We start from the raw sequence: 23,829 nt of genomic DNA, 5'->3' as shown, positions 1-23,829 counted from the left end.
TTAGTTTTATTATTTCAATAATCATACCTGAAGTAAAATGTGACAATACAAAATCCCACTGTATTCACAGGAGTATACTTCAGTGAGTAAACTGCATTCACATTAGTTTAATTTCACATAATTCTCATTTACATTTATATCCATCAAATGCAAAATATCCAGTTTTGTAATACAAACAACTGGCAGCACTAAAAGAAAAAAAAAACATTTTTAAAGCATCAATGAAACAACTGACAGAGTTTATGCCTTCAGTGAATGCACACCTTCTGGGATCGGTCATGTCTATTTAACTGAGACATGCCGCAAATGCAATAGTTTTCAGGGTATCATTTATTGGAGATACATACTGCATACTATGCAGTCATAGCTGTCTTTTACTACTTCATCTGGTAATGGAGCGTCACTCTCCTTGCTCTCCTTGACAACCAGGAAAAGGCTTTAAACTGAAGGCTTTAAACTGAATGCTGAACAGGAAGTGGGAGGTTTATCAGCAGCTTGACTAGAAGTTATTAATTTTGCTAAGCCTGCTTGCATCTAATTAATCATTTATTAATCTAATAGCAATCTGTTCAATCAAAGGCAATACAGCAGTCTGCTGTTTGTTCCACAAATTATAATTTGTTCCTCAAAGGAATGATTACAATTTCAATATAAAAAAAGTTAACAGAACAAAATACTGAATAGACCCGGGTGAATTCAACAAACTAAAGTTCTGGGAGTTCTCTGCCATATATAATGGATTGGTACATCTCCAAGTTCTTTATCACCAAATCAAGTCCATTATACCAGTAATAAAAATCACAGACCCAGATGCACACCGTACAGTGATAAATCAAAGGACCTATTTACATTTATCTTTTAATGCAAAATTTGTCCAGTATCTTGACAAATCCAACACGGGTCACACTTGATGATTGCAGTCAAAACACAAAAAACACGACTGGATTTGTCACAATCTTATTTGAATTGCGTCTTGCCTGGAGGTAGTCTGAGTTGTATCCCAGGAATGGATCTGAACGGAAATGCTTCAGCATTCACATTTTGTAATCAGTACTGTTTCTACTGACACACAGCATCCCATAATAAGCATGCGGGAGTTCACAAGACTGTTGTAGGGCTATATATCAGACTGAATGTGACAATTAGGAGAAATGCAATCTCTAAATGCATGGAACAGGAGTTGCAACACATTAAAAATGAAGTATGTAGCCTAAGCATATGGTCACATACTGTATATTGAATATGCAGAAAAAGGATTTGCCTACTGTATCATCTGTCAGTGCAAACAGACCAAAGACATACATGATAAAAGTTATTGTTTGAAGAGAGAGAGCTATAATTAGCAATCTCATCTTCATTTGGCTTTGTGTTTGGCTTTTAATGACAGGCAAATCAGCTAAATAGAAAATAGCACAATGATAGTCGTAGTAACCATCAATGCTAATTTTATCTGAGGTACACACATTCTTTATATGCATAGTCTTTTTTGAAAAAACTTGGTCTTATAAAAATACGTGAACCAAAAATATCTATTTCTTCAGAAATACTGAGATTGTATGCCTTACTGGACCTGGCTATCAACCATTTAGGAGTACACACTTTCATGCAGAAAATTTTCAGAAAATCAGAAACAGCTGCCTGCCTCTCTGTCAGAGTTCTCTTTCTCTCCCTCTCTCTGTCTCTCTCTCTCTCTCTCACACACACACACACACTCTTTTCTGTCTCTCTGCCTCTCCCTCTCTCTGTTTCTCTTTTCCGAACCCCCCATATGCCTCCATCAATTTCTCTCCCTCTATTTGCATTGTTGAATGAACATAGCTAATCCCTGGCACTATTAAAAAATCTTGAAAAATATTTTTTTTTTCAGATTATTCATTCACAGTATGTGATTTCACGAGCGTGGTCTTCGTGGAGGATGTTCAATAGATTTATCAGCTGAATTTGTCACCATTTCTGTGGTGACAATCACTGTACAACACTGTCAAACTGTCAAGTAAAAAGATTACAGTTATTCCATGAGTATTCTAACAGTATACCTGAAGGTGACAGAAATAGCCCTGATAGGATTCATTGTGCCAACAAAGCACTAGTACTGAAGAAAAGCTGCCTTTCTGAAGATTGCAGAGGTGCATCTGAGTAAATATGCAGTGGATAAAGTCAGTATTTCACAACAAAAATTCCCTTCTCCCCACAGCTAAAACAAATATCTGAGTGAATGCTGTTATTCAACATGTAAAACACGTTACATTCAATTCACAGTTGAACTGTTTACCTTAAATATTTATATAGAAAAAAAGATCTAATTTATCTGACATTTGTAGAACTTTTAAACACAAAAGAGGTGTTACTGCCAAGCAGATTTGGTCTGCACAGGTACCGCCTCCAGGGTTATCTCCACACAGTCGATTTCTGTGTTCCGTTTCCCTCGCACAAACACGCGGACGGTTTTTTTGGCAGTCTGCGGCGTCTTCCTGGGCGGTTTGGGTTCAGGAGACCCCCTCTCCTGTGAGGAAAATGGCACAGTTCTCACTTCCTCTGGCGGGGCACCTGCCGACTCGTCACTTCTGCACTCGTCACAACGGTCCTACACACAATCCAGCCTACTGTGCTTTTCTGAGGCGTTCGGGTCTGTTTGGAATGAAAGCTACGCGCTCAATGTAGCATTCTACTTTACAGATACTCTGCAAAAAACGCTAATGCTAAATCTGACATGTTATGAAATGAAATTTTTCCCCTTCACGATTTGAACAGGTAGAGACACTTTGCACCAGTGTTTTCACAGGGTATGACCACATACAAGATAACATGCAGATATCGTACAGGTGGCAGTAGGCCTCCACCTACTGGTTAAATACTGGCAACATCTTTCATAATTAGCATCATGCTCATGATTTTTATTTATGTTTTAATAAATCCCAAAGTGTACTGTATACTTCCATGGCTGCTGATAATATACAAATGGAATTGGGGGGTTTCTTTTACTTAATCATTGTAAAGCTGTATTTATTGTAGTTCACAAGTGATTTAAAAAATGTGCATACATGACATTACATAATAACATTAAACACTTGGCATCGTCCTACAGAAGCAAACTCATGCAGGCAGGAGTGACTGAGCTAAAGGTGGGGGGGGGGTGACCTTGGCGCTGACCTTGACGATGGTGTTGGAGTCACACTTGGCCAGGCTCCTGGTGCACAGGCAGCTCCTCAGGCACATCCTCTGCAGGACGGCCACGTCCTGCCGCATCACCTTGCGGAAGTTCGGCCGGAGCAGCAGGTAGATGGCGGGGTTGTACAGGGTGGAGGACTTGGCGAACAGGGCGGGCAGGGCGAAGGCCAGGGGGGGGATGTTCTCGATGTGGCCGAAAGCAGCCCACATGGACACCACGGCGTACGGGCTCCAGGCCGCGAAGAAGCCTGCGCACACCGCCACACTGAGCTGGAACAGGAGAGGGAAGGGTCTGACACACTGGCAATGCACACAGCTGTGATAAGCTGGAACAGGATGGGGGAGTGTCTCACACACTGGGAATGCACACAGCTGTGATAGGCTGGAACAGGATGGGGGAGTGTCTCACATACTGGCAATGCACAGAGCTGTGATAAGCTGGAACAGGATGAGGGAGTGTCTCACACACTGGGAATGCACACAGCTGTGATAAGCTGGAACAGGATGGGGGAGTGTCTGACACACTGGGAATGCACACAGCTGGAACACACAATAACGTTTCATTTTTAACAATAGTTTGTGTTCTAACTTTCACATTATAATGATATTCTTTGTGTCATACTATACAGTAAAATGTCCAGTGTAATTTCAACAGAACCTTGAGCTTTGATTCTATTCCATTCTACGGAACTATGATCAATACCACATCTAACACTGCTAGCTGTGTGTTTTATCTCTGACATAAAACACAAAATTAACCCTCCCCCAGGCCATCCAGAATGCATGTTTCATGACTGTGATGGAGAGAACTAAAATAACACACATTAGAGGAGGACATCACTGAGTTAGCGTCAGCTGCAATCCCTGCCTGACTTCTGACTTTGACTGAAGTGGTATTAATGATGCAACAATTAAATCCCTAAATCCCTCCCTTCTGTTCTGATTACCCAGCCAAAAACAGGAGTACATATCTCTAATCTACAAAGACTCTATTATTGCATATTTGTCACAGACAAAAAAAATTTCAGATCTTAAGAAAAATGTAATATAAGACTAAGGCAGGGGTGGGCACTTCCAGTCCTGGAGGGCCGGTGTGTTTGCAGATTTTTGTTTCCACCAATTACTCTGGCTAAATGAGCCAATTGGCTGTACACACCAACACTGGTTCACTCGTAGGTTAGATCACAGTAAAACATCTCATATACAGACACGAGAACAGTCTCCGGCTGTCCTTCATGCACTTATCAAGAAATGCAGGTGAAAAGCCAGATGGCGTAAATGTTAGGGGTCATAAAGTAATTAATGCCAGAAGTTGGCATGAAAACTAGAAAAAACCAGAAACAGATACGGCCCTCATTGCCCACCCCTGGACTAAGGAAAACCGAGTAAACACAAAACATTTGTTTAATAAAAAAGTTGTCAAACCCATAACACTCATGTGAAAAAGTAAATACCCCGTTAGTTACTCAATCAACCAATTAGCCAAATCTAATTGATAAGTAGATTCAGCTGATTGAACGCACCCTGGCTTGACTGAAGCCAGTCCTGCTGAATCTAAACCTCACTCATAATTAACCTTACCATCAGGGTGAAATAGTCACCACAACGCTTCTACAGGCACACTACGCCACAATCAAAGGAAATTCCTGAAGAGACGGGGGAAAAAGTCATTGAAATATATCAATTGCTTCAGCAGATATCCATCTGCGTAAAAGGACCGTACGTTAAAGGTTAGCTCTGAAAATCAATCTGGAATCCACAGCAATTCCTAAACGTAAATGCAAAACAGCACATGCATTAAATCAACCGAATCGATATTTGTCCCCACGTGCAATATAATCACACTGTTGCGAAATGGCTCAAAAAAAAATAAACAGCAAACTATAATCAGAACTACGAAGATTGATTTGCCGGTGGATCAGAGGTACGAACATATAAATAAAGAGAGGCAAGCAACCCGCATTACATATGAAAAACAACATTACATATCTCTGAACACACGGGCAGCAGCAGTCTTCTCTGCGGTCAAGAGCTCCCAATGAAGCTGAGCTCCCTCCCTGTCCTGTTTTTCTCTTTGTGCGTTTCTCTCAGATGCGAAGCCGTGCTGTGTGTGTTTGTGTGTGTGTGTGTGTGTGAAACAGCACTCTTATCTGCCCCCGGGAGGAAATGGAAGCATGTGGAACAGGATGGGATGGGATGGGGGGAGAGGGGTGGGGTGCAGACGCACAGGGGTGTGGACTTAGTGGTCTGTGGTTTTGCCCGTTTCAGCTGTTTTGGTAGTTTTTAGTGTTTTTTTTTTTGTTGTCATTTTTTTTTTTACCTAACTGCTTGCTTTTTGGGGGATCAGGCCTGGTTTTTGCTCAGCACTCCTTCAGTTATTCCTGTGAAGCGGCTTTGCGTCAGTCCTCAGTAAAGGAAAGCGCTACACGGACAGAACAGATTCGGACCTGATTTCGTGGCCCCTCCCCTGCGCGTACGCGTACTCACCTTGACGATGATGGCCTGGATGTTGCCGAGGCGGGACTGGGCGGAGACGTGCTCCTCCATGGTGCGGCGGGACCGGCAGACGACGGACAGGATCTGGGCGTAGGAGGCCACCATGACCCCGCAGGGCAGGATGTAGCAGCAGACGAACAGCACCACGGTGTAGGACTTGGCCACCGCCTCCTTGTTGGAGGTGTGCCAGTCGATGCAGCAGGCCGTGCCGTAGGGCTCGGGCCCGTACACCCCCCAGCGGGCCAGGGGAGAGCAGGCGAACAGCAGCGCGTACGCCCAGGCGCACGCCACCAGCACGCGCCCGTGACTGTAGCTGAACCTGTTCCCTGGAGACACACACACACCTCTTACCAACTCAATATAAGTTCATGATTTCATATGTTACCAATTTCACATATAGTTTCCATATATATATACCTGAATATATTCCACAATATATAGAATATAGACTATGGTAATATAGAATTGAATATAGACTATATGGCCAAAAGTATGTGGACACCTGACATCTACCATCTCTGCATTAATACAGAGTCTGCCCACCTTTTGCTGCTGTAACAACCTCCACTCTTCTGGGAAGGCTTTATACTAGAGGTCAAAGCATTGCTGCAGGGATTTGCTTCCGGACAGATACTTTTGGTCATATAGTATATCTATTTAATTGAATATATCTATATTTAATATAGTCTAACACACATGCACACGTGCCCATGCACAAGATTTCATATACAAATTTTTCTCTACATACCCAAATGTATTTAAATGTTTTTGCCAGAGTATTCTAGATATAACCATGTAATGACCCCTACAATATTAGTCCAGCATAAAATACAAGTACAGTACATTTACTCATATTTAAACTATCATTATACCAGATTTTGGATTTTCACTTTATAAACATTACTCTATAAAATTATGGGTTGTCCTTTTTCCATCGTCTCTTGAAGGGAAAGACAAAGTACACTTTCTTTTTTTTTTGTGCATGATTTCAAATAGCTCAAAACTGGCCTAAAATTTAATAATATGCAAAAGAAAAAAAAAGAAACCCAGAAAAGAAGACAGGTAATTTCCTATAGTTTAGGAACCTTGGTCTTAAACCTTGTACGTTTAAGCATACAGTACTTACCATACAGAGGATAACATACTTTTAGGCAGCACACGGTACTGAGTAGCGTTAGTGTCGTCAGGCTGCAGATCCCAAACAACACTCCACAGAAAGCATAGATCACGCACATTGTTTCACCGTACAGCCACCTGAACAACACAGAGATTTAAGATTATGTTAAATTGCCTTTGTGGACTGGTGATGTAAATAATGTCATGGTCCAGAACTCTGGCCTTGGAAAGCTGAAACGTCTGCCCCACAAAGTATGAAACCATTTTAGACCAGAGAAACCAGGAGGAGTGTATTTACTGTGTAATGCACTACTTTGAATTATGACTTGAAGTGCTAAGTCAACAGAAACTAGTGAGCCCACAGCTTTCCATGACATAGGTAGGAGACTGCTCAAATACAACGTAATACAAACTGTAGCAGCTGAAATATTTACTCCATACATATATTGCAGATATTACATGTAGCAAGGGCAATACGTATATCACATAGATTCTTTTGTGAAGTGGATAATAAGGTATATGCCGCACAGCATATGGTACGGGTGCCTTTTTATTTTTAACTTTCTGCTGCCATGAAAAATTAATGGTCTTCGCTTTGTTGTGTTTACTTCTGTTTACCTGTGGAAAATGCTGGAAGTCACTGCCAGCGGATACAGACTCACAGTCAGACCCAAGTCGCTGACGGCCAAGTTAATGATGAAAAACTCTGCCGCCTTCAGCAGGTGCTTCTTCTTATAGGAGACGTAGAGCAGCAGACTGTTGCCGAATAGGGAGCAGATGCCTGCAATAGACGACAACTGTGGGTCAAAATATGGCAGAGTGGCCAGGAAACTGGAACAAACTAAGACTACAGTGGATACATTTGAAACTGTGATATCTGCTATATATAAGTATAATACATGCAGGATAAATAGTACAACAAAATATTTATTATTGGAAATATTCAATTTGATAATTATTCATAATAATACTTCAATTACATATATGAATATATGTGTATATATATGTATATACAAATATATAGGATGTATAGTAATGACAAACAGAGAAAAAAAAGACAAAAAATTTTACAAATAATTATCACATGAATGTAAAGCAATGGTCCCGACCGGTCCATCAGCAGGACAATGTGAACAATGACAGTCTGTTGTCTGCAAAGCCAGGCACCATGTCACAGGCTGCAGCTAATTCGAGGGCTCCCCCTGCTGGCCACCAGGGAGCAAACGCAGGCAGCCGAGCACACCGACCAATGACGTGAGCTACACCGGAAGCAGAGCTGCAGGGTGCCAGAGGTATGCCTCCCATAGGTTCATCCTGCCAGCCATACGCGAAGCTTTGAGCGATCTGACAAACACGCCGTGGCATCGGAGATTGCGACAGTCCTGTGACAGTCCAAGTCCTGTGATCAAGGCTACAGTCGTGGAGTCTATAAGGCACTACAACGATGCACTGTAATGTTTTATTCTGTTTGAAATGCACAAGTTTGCAAACGATTGAAAAATCTGTCAAATTATGAAGTTCCCCATAACAGATACACCAGTGTTTAAAAGTGCCGCAGTTCCAGACCTATGTTACATGCACAAAATTATTAAACAAGGCCAAAATGCTGTAAATACTGTCTCATAATGAGACTAATTTAAAGATAGATTTCAGAATTACTATTAGGGGACTCAAATGTCATCATGAAAAAAGTAAATAGAGATTACATATTGAATTACAAATATTCTTTAAAAAAAGCTTGTCATAAAATATTCTGTGCTTAATCAGCTAATTGGTTTACAGAACTCTAAATGAGATCAAATGAAACATACAACTCTACCAAAGTTGATTTAATGCTGAACATTTTGCTACACTTGCTTCACTGGGTAGTTGAGTGTTGCTTTCTACAGTATTTGCTTGCTCTTACTGCTAAGCTAATAAGATTTCTTGTAACTGACGCACTTCTCCATCAGGAATGCACTTTGAGTTCCCACAGTGAAATAAAAAATGCTGACACTGCTGCTATGAGAGAAATTCTTGATAAACACTTTACTTGGACCCTTTGACATAAGGCTGACATGACACCATCATATACATGACATAACAGCTGTCACAAGATGGCATAACATACAATGTCAGCTCATGTCAAATGACATAAAGCTATCATACATTTATCGATAAATGTTATATGACAGTAACGTCTGTCATAACATTAACCGATTAAGAATGACGACAGTTTTAAGTCATTTGAGTCAGGTTTATACTGCACCATGTGATCACGGTAACGGTAGCTAGGACTTAAAAAAGCAATTAAAAATGTCAAATCCATTTTATCAGGACAGCAATACGTGTATACCTTTCCACAACTTTAACTGGAAGAACTGCCTATATTTACTGCGACATAGGCTACCACTTCCAACCTGCATGCTGTTAGTGAAATCTATAAAAGAAAACATAGCAATACATATAAAATAATTTCCCTGGCGATAAATATAAAGCAACATAGAATTATGAGGTAACATTTTATTAGTAAACCCTAAGATTTCACTGCGGGACAAATAAACAAATAGCCATGGTTAAATGAACTCGTTAAATGCAGGTCGGAATGGGTAATTATTCTAATCAGCGTGTGAGGTAAATGCTCATCCTCCACAGATAGGTAAATGAACAGGAAAAGCACTGATAACTGTGTCCTACTGTGGACATGTGGCAATACTTAAATAACTGGCTTATGCACCTGCTGTCTAACCAGTACACTGAGAAGATAACATTGATTTTTGCATAATTTAACTCCATTTGGTCATTCAGCTAGCACATTTTCTAACTTGATGAAAAAATGCAACAGCATGAGACAACTGAGAGAGAATTTTAATTAGCGTACTTTCCAAATGTTTATAAAGACAATTGACATATTAAGTGAACTTAAAATGTTAAAATGCTTGCACAAAGGCACTTTCTAGAGTGCTAATCAAAATGCCTAATCAGGTTTGCTTTGCAACAAAACATTCCTGGAAGTGCAATCACATGCTCCTGGCAATAAATGCATTCTGTGAAACACCCTCTTTTCACACTTAATGCAATATGAGAGTGGTTTCACCAAAACGAGCTCTCACCAGTTTCATTATACAGTGAACCCAGTGTCTCAGACTGAAAACAAAAGTACAGACTGTAACCCATGTGAGCCCATGACCCTATTCCCTACACTGTACGCACATACACTCTATTAACTCTACTTTTACTCTATGTAGCGCTACTTACTACTGTGAGCACTATGGCACCCCCTTGAGGTGGAAAAAAAAGTAAAAGTCTTCCCCAGTATTTTGTTCCTATCACCTGGACTTGTGTTCTTGAGCCAGGAGGTAGAACTAATCAGGTAAATCAGTTGACAGAGTTTATGGGTGGAAGAAAAACATGGCAGGACTTTCCAACTCTGGGCACGCCCCCAAACATGGTGTTCAGGAAGCAAGTGCTGTGTGACTACTGACCAGGTGATGAAATTGATCTACCTATGATATGGTGTTTGGCTTGAAGATAAAATGAACAAATTGCAAATAGTTAAAGACATCTAAAATATATTTGTATCTGGCTAATTTAGCACATCACGTATTGTAACATATTTTAAAGTAACAGCTCTGTGATTTCTTCCTTTAAGGTTACGTACAAAAACGCAAATAAATGAATGAATGAATGAATGAATAAATAATAATAATTGCATCGTGGTCGGCGATGAATAATACTAACTAATGCTAATTATGATAAGGGTCACCAGAGTTTCAAAAGCTCTTGAGGGATTCAAAATTTACAATCAATATTCCTCGACCTGACTGCATCAGCACCATAACCCGACTAATTACATAATCAGCGGTTTATCGTGACCCTGATAAAATCAATTAGCTTTCTTAACAGGCAGAGCGGAAAGAAAGTCAGCAACCACAGAATGGCAAACAAAAAAGGGGCATTGTGCACCAGTATCTGCTTGGTACACTGCACACTGAAGGACTCAATTTATTTTGCGCATTTGCAATTTATCACTACGCACCCACAAAAAAATACTTCCATCTCAGCCCTGCAAAACAAGATGAGGCAGTTGTTATTCTGCTCTGTTGTACCATTTCCGGTGCCAATTTCTATTCCAGGTTTGTGGAAGCATTGCAACCAACTCTGTCAATGGGGAAAGATACATTTCTCCACATGGACATGTTTACACTAAGAAACTAAGCATTGCCACACAATGATAGAGAACAGTGTTAAAAATTGACCCTGATTAAATTCAATTACAAACTACATTTTCACTTAAATCTATTGCATTTTATCAGCCTCCTCCCTCTGCAAACTATTTCATTGTTATGAATAGTTTAGAATTCAACTTTTTTTTCTGTACAGGTGATATAACTGCTCATCTAATATATACAAAACAGTATGAGAACTTTGCTGCCAATCATCAAGTGGCAACGTGTGCCATCAAAGAAGGCTCTGCTGACCTCGTCCTGAGGATGACCGAAATGCAGGTGAGAACAGTGCTTTGGGAAAAAGTGGTGAATTGTAATGTCTAATAGAAGGGCTAGGAAGCGGTCAAGTGTTTAAGGTGGATTCAAAGGAACCACTAAACTACATTTCTTCCAGCTTGAATAATGGGACATTATAGCCGTGCATTGCTGCAAAGCTAGCTGGTTTCAGCATGTTTTACTAATTAAAAATTAAAAACCGCTGAATGTAGCATATAGCATTTATTTAAGATGATTTAATCGACGGAAAACAGGAATTTCACCTCTAGGTTTTCCACCGAGGTTCACTAAATGGAAGTTATTTTATGAGCATAGCTGTAAACTGCATTAGTAATGAGCAATCGCTGTATAATGCCTTCAGAATCAGAAAAGGCTTTGATCGTGAGTGAGTTAATCTCTATTGCCTTTCAAGCATACGGCCCAGCTATAATAAGCCTGAAGAATCCATTCATGTCAGAATTACAAATGAGACATGCAAGTGACTGCAAAAAATGGCCACAGATATTTGTAGAACAGATCTTTTTGATGTAAGCGGTAATAAGCTTCTTGGTCAACATTGCAACACCACAATAAACCATCTGACTGACAATTAGGCCTGTTGTGAGGGATCAGGTGTGCTTCTTTGAACAAGCTTTGATTAACAACCTGGACCCACCTTTTCCATCCCGTTCCCTCCCAGCCTTGAAAAGCATGCAATCTGATTTTGGGCATTAGAATTTAAGTTTCATTCCTGACAAGACAAGTACTTCGCTTTTCTAAAACTTTTAGGAGTAGGTTTTTTTTTATGTTTCAAAATTTTAAGTCAGTGTTCTAGAACTGCATTACTTTTAAATGCGAGCAGTGATTGCTACATCCGCATAAGGATGTTCAGTTAAGAACATTCTAATGGCATATTTCCGATCTTACAGCTTAACTATTAACAATTCATTCCGCAGTATACACAGAGCTCTTTGTTTCATTAAGTATTCTTTTATAAGACATTCTGGGTTGCCAGCAGTCTGAGAACATTTCACACATGGTTACAACACACACATTGCTGAAACAAGTATATTGTGTGTAGAATAATGGAGGCTGCTTTATTCTGTGGAATTCCATGGCCACAATGACCTTCTCTTTAAAAAAAAAAAAACACATTGCAGTTCACTGTATTTAAACCGTATAAGAGAAGAAGAAGGTCATATTCTGAAGTACTATCTGAAAAAGGTCGCTCTCACACAATGAGAGTAAGACATACAGCAGGCTGCTGAACAACAAGGCGAGCTGAATCAGTGTGTTTATTACAGCGCTAAGCTGGCCGTGGCATGGGCAGCCAAGGAAACAACCACATCCGCGCCTTCATCTGCTTCTGCTCAGCCTGGTACAGAGACAAGTACTGAGCAGAGTGAACTTCTTACGAATGCAATGTGGGAAGCAAAGACGTGGTCATTATGTTCAAATGCTCTGCTCTCTCTCTCTCTCTCTCTCTCTGCTCTCTCATTGAGAGGGGTTAACATACACAACTAAATTTGTACCCATAACACAGGAATGACTGGCTGTTCTGCAAAGTAACATTTAGATTGTTAACCCTCATATCATGTTCGGCATCAATAAATTTGAGCCCATTCTGTGTTCGACGTCTCATAAAACCAGTTAACCTTATTTTTTCATCTTGATACTGCATGACTTTTCCTGATTTGGTGGGCGTAAACAGTAAACATGCAAAGAAATATAATCCTATGTTTTCCTGCCACGTTGTCTAAAAAGGTGTTGTGTGAGGTCATTTTGACCGCAGTCCCTGTAGCTGTAAGAAAAACATAAGAAAATTTTATTTTTATTTTTTGTCTCTGATTTTATTGGGTGAATCTGATAGCACTTTCCCATGAAGGTTAAAAACTTTCACTTACCACAGGCACAAAAATGAGAAGACTGCTCAAAGTTAGGTATTCTTGCCTATATCTTTTGCCTTATTGATGAACCATTTGAATTTCCTACACCTGATGGCTTCTGTTAACGACCTTTTAAATGACGCTTTACATGGAAATGATAATATTACGTCTATGAAACACTGGACGCCATGATTGATGCTTTTTTCTCCAGGGGAGTTTGGAATCTCACTTACCAAATATGGAGTACACAATCGCAACAACCATATCAGTGCTTTCCGGAATATTCGAATGGAAGGAAGCTCCATCCCTCAGATACCCCATCTGAAATTAAAAGTTAAAAATAAATAAATAAATAAACATAAAGCATGCGAAGCAGTCAAACGTCCCCCCACCAAAGACATAATTAATACTTGCGGCAAAGTTGTACAAAGGGTCTCCAGGAAACGCATTATCAGAGCATGGTATGAGTCCTGCGCTCCTTAATGATGGTGGACTGCGTTGATGGGGGCAGTGCCATGCTTTGAAGTGCCAAGCCTACTCCCGCAAAAAATAATAAATGAATAGAAATTGAAAAATGAATCTGAAAATATTTATTGAATGTGGTACAAAGGGGGCCTGGGTGGTTTTTTCCAATCACTGATAGGCCTTTCTCTTTATGAAATAAATTCTGACAAGTACTGTATAATAACACCTGCCTAAATTTTGATACTTGCCCAACATGTTGAAAAAACTTTCATGCATTTCTTTTTTTTAAATGTAACTGAATAATATGCAGTTTGTATTTAAATCAAAGTTAAGGGGAAGTCCCTTGACGGTTTGATCAAGTGCACTGACTCATTCCTAATGATTTCTACAATGTATTCCCACTCACAGGAAGACATTTGTGTGGAGGTATTTAAATATGCAAAATCAGTACAAACGTGGGGAGGAAGCAATTACCATAAACATGAGGAATTTATTGGAGTGAATTGGATTCTCTCTCTCTCTCTCTCTCATACACACACACACAATCATTTCCTCTCCCTTTGTCCATCTCTCCTTCTCTCTCAATTTACACCTCTACCTGCTATTCCTCTCATTCTTTCTCATTATTCCATGACAGGAGACAGATATCTAAAAGATCAGCACGTCATCATTACTGTAATTCGTTTTTTTTGGGTTTTTTTACCACATTATTGGTCGACAGATCGACTGACCATTTATAAGAGAAGGGAGTTCCCGTTCCCCTTGAAAGACAGTTCTTATAGCTTTTTAGAGACGCCTGACATTGTGGAGTTTCGCCTGCGCACTGTGGGCCCACGCTGTTTAGCAGAGCCATGAGAGGATGAAGAAACAGATCCTCAAAGTTCAGTGCCGGGGTCCACAGTACTGTAGCTCTCATCCAGAGATGAATCACTGCAGGGGATATAATATTCAATGCTCTGGACAGTGAGGAGAGCCAGGAAACAGAGGAGGGAGGAGATGAGAGGGTGTGTGTGTGTGTGTGTGTGTGCGCGTGTGTGTGTGTACGCGTGTGTGTGTGCGTGTGTCTGTGCGTGTGTGTGTCTGTGTGCATGTGTCTGTGCGTGTGTGTTTGTGTGTGTGTCCGTGTGCGTGCGTGTGTGTGCGTGTGTCCGTGCAAGTGCAGGTGCGTGTACGTGTGTCTCAGACCAGGCAATTAAACCAAACGCAATCTGCACATGAGGAATCCGACTCCATTTGCAGGCCATAAAAAAGGCCTCTGAGCAGAAACATGAGTTCATATGATGTACAGAGGACCCACATATATTGGACTTGGCTTGGATGTCCGTGGCGTTTCTCGCCTATGTGAATTATATCCTGAAGATACAGTAAAATGTCATTTCATGGTTGTGATACTTTGGAGCAGCGCGTCTTAGACTGAGGCCCAGGAGCTCTACATTTTCTGGATTTGCATAATTATGCAGCAAGAACTGTGGAATTTTAAAAAAGAGTCTTACTTTCCCGTCAGTTGAAATTAAACAGAAGCCACCGCTCCAAATATTTGTTTTCACTGATAGGAAAATAAAGAGGGCTTTATTTTATAAGCCTGTAAATTGAGTTGCACACTCATGCAAAATTTGGCCGTGGGCCAATGACCTCTGCTTCGAGGGTGACCTCTGTTCTATCCTCTTTCCCTTCTTCGGCATGCACGTCTGTAGAACTGAGGGGCGGCAGTGCAGCATAGCGGAAAGGAGGGCGGGCTCTTATCTAAGGAGATGCACGTTTAATCCCCAGATAGGGGCTAGTGCCTTTGTGTCCTTGAGCTAAGTTCCTTAACCGGAGTTGCTTCAGTAAATATGCGTGCTGCTGTGTAAATCGCTCTGGATGGGAGGTCTGCTAAAGGCTACACCAACAGTAGTGGACCAAAGCTACTGCATGTTGAGCAAGCAATAAAGTACTCCTGGTATCTCTCCGGTTCTGATTCCCTGCGGCGTGTAGAAGTGAAATCCCTGCCACTGAGCAAAAAAAATTTTAATTCATCGCATTGTCATTAACACCATCTCCACCACACTGGACCAAGGGCCAAACTGAACGGCACAAAATTTCAGACGAGACTGCGGTGAATCAAATCCACAGCACCCTACTGATTGGAGACACCCGTCTGATTAACTCGCCGGCTTGCCGAAATGTGACTGCACCGTAAAACGTGCAGCGTTAAACAAGCCCTGATTAAATACGCTTTACTGCAATACAACACAATGTCTATTGCACTTTAACAAACTCTGCTGGGGTTAACATGTTCTGCCATGCGCTGTGATTAATACCATGCCAAAGGACGGCGGCATGCTTCGTAATGTCACAGAGCAGAAGCACGTGGTGATTTCATGCCTGTCTGGTCTCGCGCTTTCACTAATTTTCTCTCTCTCTCTCCCCCCTCATCATTTCATCCGTCCTTATGTGCACGTGCACGCCCACTAAAGTGCCTCCCCTGGGTAATTATCACGACAGGAAAAAAATGTTTAAAAATTGACAATCAGTCCTTTTCGTTTGACAGCCTTCCCCAGAACCGTCCCTGAGACAGACACTTCCAGGGAAATGATTTTTCACTGATTGGTGATGAACAGTTTGAGTGCAACCTGATTGCATTCTATGGCTTGAAAGGAATAAGCCAACCGCCACGGAAGACAACCACAGTAAGCAAATGCTAATTGCTATAAAAAATTTTTTTTAAAAACAATCTCCACCGCATTCTTTACATGCGCAAACAAATAGAATGGAACCTTTTTTTCATCATGCAAGTTTGAGATGTGAAATTGTATGAAGGCACTGGGAAGTGGGGGGGTTTGGGGTGGTATTTAGTGTATGCCACTGAGTGTGTGTGTGTGTGTGTGTGTGTGTGTGTGCATCCGTGCATGTGTCTGTGCATGTGTGTGTGTGTGTATGTGTCGGGGGGGGGGGGGGGGGGGGTTTGTGTCCGTGCATGTGTGTGTGCATCCGTGCACGTGTGTGTGGGTTTCTGTGTCCATGCACGTGTGTGTGTGTGTGTGTGTGTGAATGTGGATACATATTGCATGTGAGTGTGCCTGCATACATAGGGGGGTCAATGCAGAGATAAAACCAGATATAGTAAGCGCCAGGATCCTGCTATCCCCAGTAATACCCAATGGACACACCAACGGGAGGCTACTGGCTTTCCCACTATGTATATTCATTTCAACAAACAGGTCACACAGTGCTGTCAGATAGCTATTAAAATGTTTGGACATTCCTAACTACTATAGTACCTTCTCTGTACAGCAAAAATACTTTTCTCCAGGTGCATTCTATACGTATGTTTATTATTCAAAAGTGCCCATATATGTTGGATACACGCACAAACATAATTCACGTACGCTCATCAAAAACCTTTTCTGGTCAATAAAAAGCAACAATTTGAGGGACATTTTGGCAACCCTCGATCCAAAGTAGCTGTAGCTACGTTACAGCAGCGACACCCAAATTTTCACGTATTATGAATGATCCTAATCGTGTACTCAAAATATACATTTCAATAATAATAATAATAATAATAATAATAATAATAATAATAATAATAATAATAATAATAATAGCAGTAGTAGTAGTAGTACAGGGAAGAAGAAGAAATCTTACCTTGGTCTTCTGATATTTTATAAATCCCCAACGAGTTGCCTGATAGAATTTTGATTTGAATTCTGATTTGATGAATCCACATTTGTAATTGCGCCAGTTTTTTTAAGAAAGTCAGCAACTGTAGCCTACTGCCTGGTATTTAAAGAACCACTATAAACCCCTCTGGCAACCATTGCCTGGTTGCTAGGCTAAACGGAAAATCAGCATTGAGAAACAGGCGCATCCCAGTCTTCAGTGGTTGGTGCAATATCACGCGAGTGACTTGGTTCTGTTTTCCCAGATTAATTGGACGACTTTTCGGCATAGTTGACAGCTCAATTCACGCGCCTCTATGGAGACTAACAATATATAGGTTGTTCAGTAGCCCATCCCTTGCCGGCGTCCAGATTATTTCAAGTGCATAATTTTTTCTTTTTTCTTGCTCATTTGCCTTTGGTTTTAATATCGCTATTCGCAATACCGAATGTCGTTTCTGTTTTCTTGGACATAATGAGCTGTGGTTTTAAAACGCATGCAGTCACTATGAAAACAGAATCATCCCGTAGCCTACTTCGGAAACAGGTGGCTGAAGAACACACGCTCTCAAAAGTTCATGTTCACCCACGTGGGCGAGTATTCGAAATGTTAGTTCGACCTAAATAAAATCTCATAGGTCTAGGTATAGGCTACCTTTGAATGATCGGTTTTACCCATGCATATACACAGCGATTCCATCATAACGTCCAAAGGTGGTGCATGGCAAACCTGTAAAGTTGTTGTTTAGAAATCCATTTTATTGTTAAGGAATAGAATTTTTAAATGCCAACTGCAGAGACTCTGACTAATGTTCAGGTCGGGATTACAGACTCGTATTTCACCGGGCATAACAATTGTCACATTACATGCCTTTTCTCGACCGCGTTACTCCGCGCACAGTATGCTACACTTCTTTGACAGCTGCGCTCGTCTTTGTCTGACTACGTCTCGTGATACGTTTAAGATAATTAGCCGATCTGAGAGATACGATTTTCCGCCTCTGTTCTAAGGGCAACACGCTAAAACAAAGCCCTGATTTGCAGATGCAGCACATAAAACGGTGGTTTAAGTTGCCTACGGGAATGCATCGCACTACTCATGGGTTATCATAAAATGTTTGGTGAAGTTTGCAGCTGTTAAAGGGACAGTTCACTTTACGCGTATTTTTCCAGTTTTGGTGTTATCGATTTGCCTTGGCAATTTTGTTAAGGATTGTGTGCGATGAAAGCCGCAGGTTTTATGATGGAAGGTAGCCTACTGTAGGATATAGTGCTTTCTGGGTGATCCGAAGGAAGAAAATACACTTAGGCTACTGTAACTTTTTCGACGTAATTTTTCCGGAGAGTCCTTTATTATGGTTATAGCCTACTATTAATTAGAAATTGGGGGGGGGGGGGGGGGGGGAGAGAGAAAATGTGCACACCATGTGCATACTGTACATTGCTTCTTAAACACAAGGCTAATTTCTGTTATTTAAATTCAGCTGAGATAAGAAAGCTGAAAGTAGTTGTGTTTTTGTATGCCAAGAATAGATGTAAATGCTGAACTTGGTATTGCCTGAAGTCAATTAAATTTCTGTTGAAATAAATCCGAGCTTCACAGTTGAGATCCCCCAATATGTCACATGCCTTTTTTAATTAAGAATTCAAGATTAAGTGAAATTAGTTAGGACAGGCTTCTTGAGGAATTTGAAATGCCCTCCACCTTACTATGACATCTGCATGCATTTGTTCTTCAGTAGCACACTGAATACCTTACACTTAGTGAGCGTCTTCAAAGTTCTTCCTTGTGATGTTTAGCTTATTAGTATTTTTTTTTTAATTGAATAAAGGATGCTTGGAGCACCAGGTTTCACTTTCACAATTATGCAAGCTTTTGTCACATGTTGAAAGTGGAACTCATTCATCTTCAAAAGTCTAGATAGAGGAATGAATTGTCCACGCCTTTAAAAAGGTGCGTAGGACATTGGCTTATCGCGGGTGCATTGAGCTTCAGTAAATGGTTATAGGAAAAGGCTGACTGCATTTGTACAGCGGCTTCAGGGAGACACTGTCACAAAGACACTTTACAGCAAAATGTGAAGAATGGAAAGGACTAGGCCTGAACATCAACAAACCAGCAAGTGGGACGAAAGGAGAACCCCTCAGAGAAAATAAATAAATAAACTCCCTGGTGCAAAGAAATCTCAGGAGAACTCGGCTAGAAAGAGAAGCTCATTTTCCACTGGCCGGCTTGGCTCCAGGAGTGAAAGCCAGTAGTGAAAGATAAGCTAAAGGGTAACAGGAAAGTGATGATGAATCTATTTGGGCAAGTAATCATGGTGGTAGGACAGAGAATAGCTCAGGGTATTCGACTATCTGGTACGACAGACGGTCCAAGTGCTGAAGAGTATATTTATATTCAGACGAGAGGAGCAAGAGGATAGATCTAGGCCTCCAGGTTGTGTTGTGGCGTGGGCTTGACCCAGGAGAGAGTGGTCAAGAGGCTGGAGTGGTCTTTGAATGGGGAACCAGTTGAGAATTTTCTCCTCACCATATGCATGTTAAGGCCTGTATAGAGAAAGCTTGTCCTACAGTATATGTTTTGCAAGGAGAAAATGCATGGCATTGTGAGAGATTAATTTTTCTATGGCAGAAGATTATTTGAAGATTAAAATTTAATACATTACATTACATTACAGGCATTTAGCAGACGCTCTTATCCAGAGCGACGTACAACAAGTGCATTGGTTCACGATGTAGAGGTGCAAAAGAAACACTAGAGTGAAGTAAGGATCGTAGTGCCAGAAGTGACCACATCGATCAGGACTCCAACCCTGTAGAGTAAGCTGTTCAGCAAACGTCTTTTCATTTACAAATAATGGATGTGGTAATTTGCAGAATTCAGGACAATTTTGTGTACTGATTAAACATCAGCACACAATTGACTAATGTGTAATTTGCATGAGAATAGCATTATAATCACAGAAGGACGCATTTCATGAATAATTAGCAGTTAGCTTGCATGAAGAGAAAATTAGTGTTGCCTTCTCCTCTCTGAATTTGTGTACAGATCTTCACATGTAGTGGAGAGGTCGCAGCCCAATGCAATGGAAGGTTCTGCTGACCTCCTGCGTCCCTTCCCTGTCAATCTTGCGTCTCAAACAAATCTATAGCGCTATAGGCTGTCCATTAATATTTGCTTCCAAAATTTAACTGAAAAAAGAAACAGTTTTTTTCCCCCTCTCGTTTCTAATTTCACACTCATAATCAGGGTAGTGTTGTCAGAAGAAGAAGTGGTGTGATGCTACATCTGCTTATGCTTCTGATGTAAAAGATACGTCTTTCCATTTAGCAGACACTCTTATCCTGAGGGATATGCACTGATTACATTTGACATGCTGTCAATTTATACAGCTGGCTTTTAACTGAGGCAATTCAGCAAATGGACAATTACAAACCTTTTAAGGCCATTGAAGTATTGGCGACTGACTATTTTTTATCGGTGATGGAGAGATTTTGAACAGCAAACGGAGCTGAATGGGCTGAATCCATTCATAAGACGACAGAAATACTGTAAAAGGCTGCATTCCACAAACCTTTTACTGAGAAGGAAGCCCTTCTGACATCATCCACAGCATTCGTTTTTATTTTAATAGTTCTGTGAAGTCTGTCACGGTGAGACGTGTTAAACTCGAAGACGTGCCGAAACTGAATTTACGCATGTTGTAATGGGGGGGGGTAATCAATTCTGTTCCTCAGGGGGTCAGGTTTTCATTACAACTGAGCCCCAGTGCCTCTCCAGATCGGTCACGCTTTCCTCACTCCTAAAAGCCCTTTTAACAAGGAGACCCTTTACCTCTCAGGATACTTGCTCTCGAGAGTCGCATTCAAGGACTTCTTTGTTGAAAGGATGAAGGATGTGAAGGATTTATTTTTTTAAATATGTGTATTTTTATTTTCATTTAGGCTATTCCCCATGTCTTCTTCTGCTCCCACAGCAAAATCCAGACATCTTCGGTTGGTTGGGGAGGCTGGGCACACGTGTGCATTTTTTAAGCTAGCACGTATTTTATTTAAGTTAGAGAACTACTGCACTGCGCAGACAACTTAAAATACACACACACACACACACACACACGCACACACGCACACACGTACACACGCACACACACGCACACACGCAAGAGGAAAGTCTCAAAATAAAAATGCATGAATCACTTGATACGCAAATGCAGATTCAACACTTCATGAGTACCAGTTTTACATTTGAGAATGTTTTATTGTAAAAAAAAAAAAAAATACACACAGAAATTAGAAATATGCTTTTTGTTCCTCACATCCAGAAAGTATTTAAGAAAATATGAGGTATTTGTCCAAAAGGGAAAATATGTATTCACCAATATGTATGCATTTGTACAAATCAGTGCAAATTTATTTAATTAAATGACAATTTATAAGACACAAGTTGAGAGATATTTGTTGGCGGATTATGAAACAAATTTTTGAGTTGTCTCTTATTTATAGATCTTATTTATAGGTACGTGGATTTCTCTATAATATTGAGACTAATCTCTCTCCATGTATTATGGCCTGGCCACTGCACTCTCATTATTGTTCCTTGGATTCTTGGCGATTTATGAATATAGGCCTTTTGGTAGCACAGCAGTGGTAAGCCGCTCTGGATAAGAGTGTCAGCTAAATGCTTGAAACAGAAATGTAAATATAGGTATGAATCAGTCATGAAAACTGGGTATTGTTTCTCCACAGGATATTTTGACATCCAATGTTAATTCTCTTAAGAGTGGAAGAGTGTTTGTTTTATACGTGGTGTGTGTGTTCACTGAAAGTTGAACATGCATGGTTCGATGTCCTTTTTTGCACAGATACTGTAAAAAGATGCAGGTAGAATTTGTTGTGGTATGTGAAACCTGACTGGCACAATGGCAAAGGCCTCTTTTTCACTGCACAGCATCTTTGTAAATCATTCAGGAGCGAGTGAATACAGGAATGAATGAAGTGACAAACAACATTCCTTCTAAGAAAGCGATTTCACACAATGTGGTATCCTTCATACATTACGTTAACTATCAAATGCTTAAACGGCATTTATTTCATGTCTACATCACAGTAGCATTAAAACACAATTTGTCTATATGTGATTTATGTGATTTACATGTGAAAGACGTCCATTCATGTTAGAAAGATGTCATAACTGCTTTGTGAAGGCATTGAGAACATAAACATCATGTAAGGTATTGACTAAAGATTCAAGTAATAATTTGCTCGATAGACCCCATATATGTTAGAAGGCCTTCAACTCCAAGGATAAGACAAGAAGTCTACTTTTCCTAGGGAAGAAGACCCCTTTCTCAAAGTTTACTTGATACTATTGCTACAAAATAAATTGAATGAAATTATTGATAAAAATCAATAAATTAAAGAAGTAGCTCTGTGTTCTGAGGTACATAGACACAGCAGAGATGCCCTTGGGTTGTTCTAATTAAATCCAAGCTTGTTAAAATCACTACAAGTGGGATGAAAAATCCACATAGCCGGGTGAGATTCATCAGTCATTCTCCTACATAAACGCTGTTCCCCTAGGCTGAATATGGAGTCTAGCGGGCAATTAGGGCTTTGAATTATTCCCAAGCCATTCTCTCCAAAAGAGAAATCACTTTTTAAAATAAATACATTAAAAATGCATTGATCGTGTGGCATTCGTGTGGTGCTTTCATTTTAATACGCGTGTCACTCTCTTTTTTTGTTGTTGTGTAGAAGCCATTTCATTTTGTACGCATTCATTATTCATGTGCTGGCCATTTTTTTGCATCATTTGTGAGAAAGATCACTTTGAAATTTGGAGCAATCCCCCTGAGAACATGCATCACCCTTCCATTTGGGACCGCTCCAATAGGAAATACATGCTCAGAAAGGAATTGTGCTCATCATGAGAAAAATAGATTTTTGCAGTATTAGATTCTCAAGTAGCAGTGGCCTGCAGTGGTCATATAACTTATTAGCCATAATTTATGACATTATTAAGAATGAAGTAGGCAGCACTGACTAGCATGGCATATCTTTGTCTGTGTGTGCCAGATAATTTGCCATTTATATACAGAAGTGTTTAGACAGAAAACAAAGCACCATAATGATTTATGGATTAATCACATCACATAATATACAGTTGGAAAGTGAGTAGCTGCCTGCTGTTTGTCATTAATATTGCCCTGTATGATAAGACCTGCATTGAGACTGTCCCCTTCATTGTATTTATTTACCATTTATTTGATCTTGAGAGACAAAAGACAAATACCACAATAATACAGTTATCATAATTATCATATTACCATAATTACCATCAAATAACATTCCTCTGCCTTCAGTACAAAATTGTGTTCCGTGCAGAGTTCAGCTGTAGGCTGATTATCATTGGCAAACTCACAATGTTTTAAATTAAGAGTATCTAAAAAAAAAAAAAAGCAAGATAAAAATAAATTTTAAAAAAACGATATAAAAGAGACATTTAAAATGTCATAAGTCTGAATTAGATATGTACTGCTGGAAGGAAAGACTGAAGTAGGTAGGAGCTTGGCCTTCATCGCAAGCTTCTGA

The 23,829-nt window shown here is 40.3% G+C and overlaps 1 protein-coding gene across 1 annotated transcript; it reads right to left on the bottom strand.

The window, feature by feature from the left end:
• LOC118233101 (opsin-5-like) lies at positions 1 to 17,771 on the bottom strand. Its single transcript, XM_035428457.1, has 7 exons — positions 17,222 to 17,771; positions 13,363 to 13,450; positions 7,399 to 7,561; positions 6,791 to 6,918; positions 5,656 to 5,990; positions 3,151 to 3,438; positions 1 to 2,503 (listed from the first exon to the last, which is right to left on the bottom strand). The coding sequence occupies exons 2-7, from the start codon at positions 13,448 to 13,450 to the stop codon at positions 2,345 to 2,347; spliced, it is 1,161 nt and encodes a 386-aa protein (XP_035284348.1). The 5' UTR covers positions 17,222 to 17,771; the 3' UTR covers positions 1 to 2,344.
• Positions 17,772 to 23,829: the final 6,058 nt, after the last annotated feature.

Source organism: Anguilla anguilla, chromosome 8, assembly GCF_013347855.1.
Source record: "Anguilla anguilla isolate fAngAng1 chromosome 8, fAngAng1.pri, whole genome shotgun sequence".
Taxonomy (NCBI): Eukaryota; Metazoa; Chordata; class Actinopteri; order Anguilliformes; family Anguillidae; genus Anguilla; species Anguilla anguilla.
The sequence above is the reverse complement of the archived record's forward strand: the minus strand, read 5'-3'. Positions and strand labels throughout refer to the sequence as shown.

What these genes read in the sequence shown, in the direction of transcription:
- LOC118233101 (XM_035428457.1), bottom strand. Translation starts at nt 13,450, where the DNA reads ATGGGGTATCTGAGGGATGGAGCTTCCTTCCATTCGAATATTCCGGAA. An exon ending in GATTGTGTACTCCATATTTG is followed by an intron (nt 7,562 to 13,362) that starts GTAAGTGAGATT and finishes CGTCTATTGCAG; the next exon opens with GCATCTGCTCCCTATTCGGC. An exon ending in TCCAGGCCATCATCGTCAAG is followed by an intron (nt 3,439 to 5,655) that starts GTGAGTACGCGT and finishes CTCCTGTTCCAG; the next exon opens with CTCAGTGTGGCGGTGTGCGC.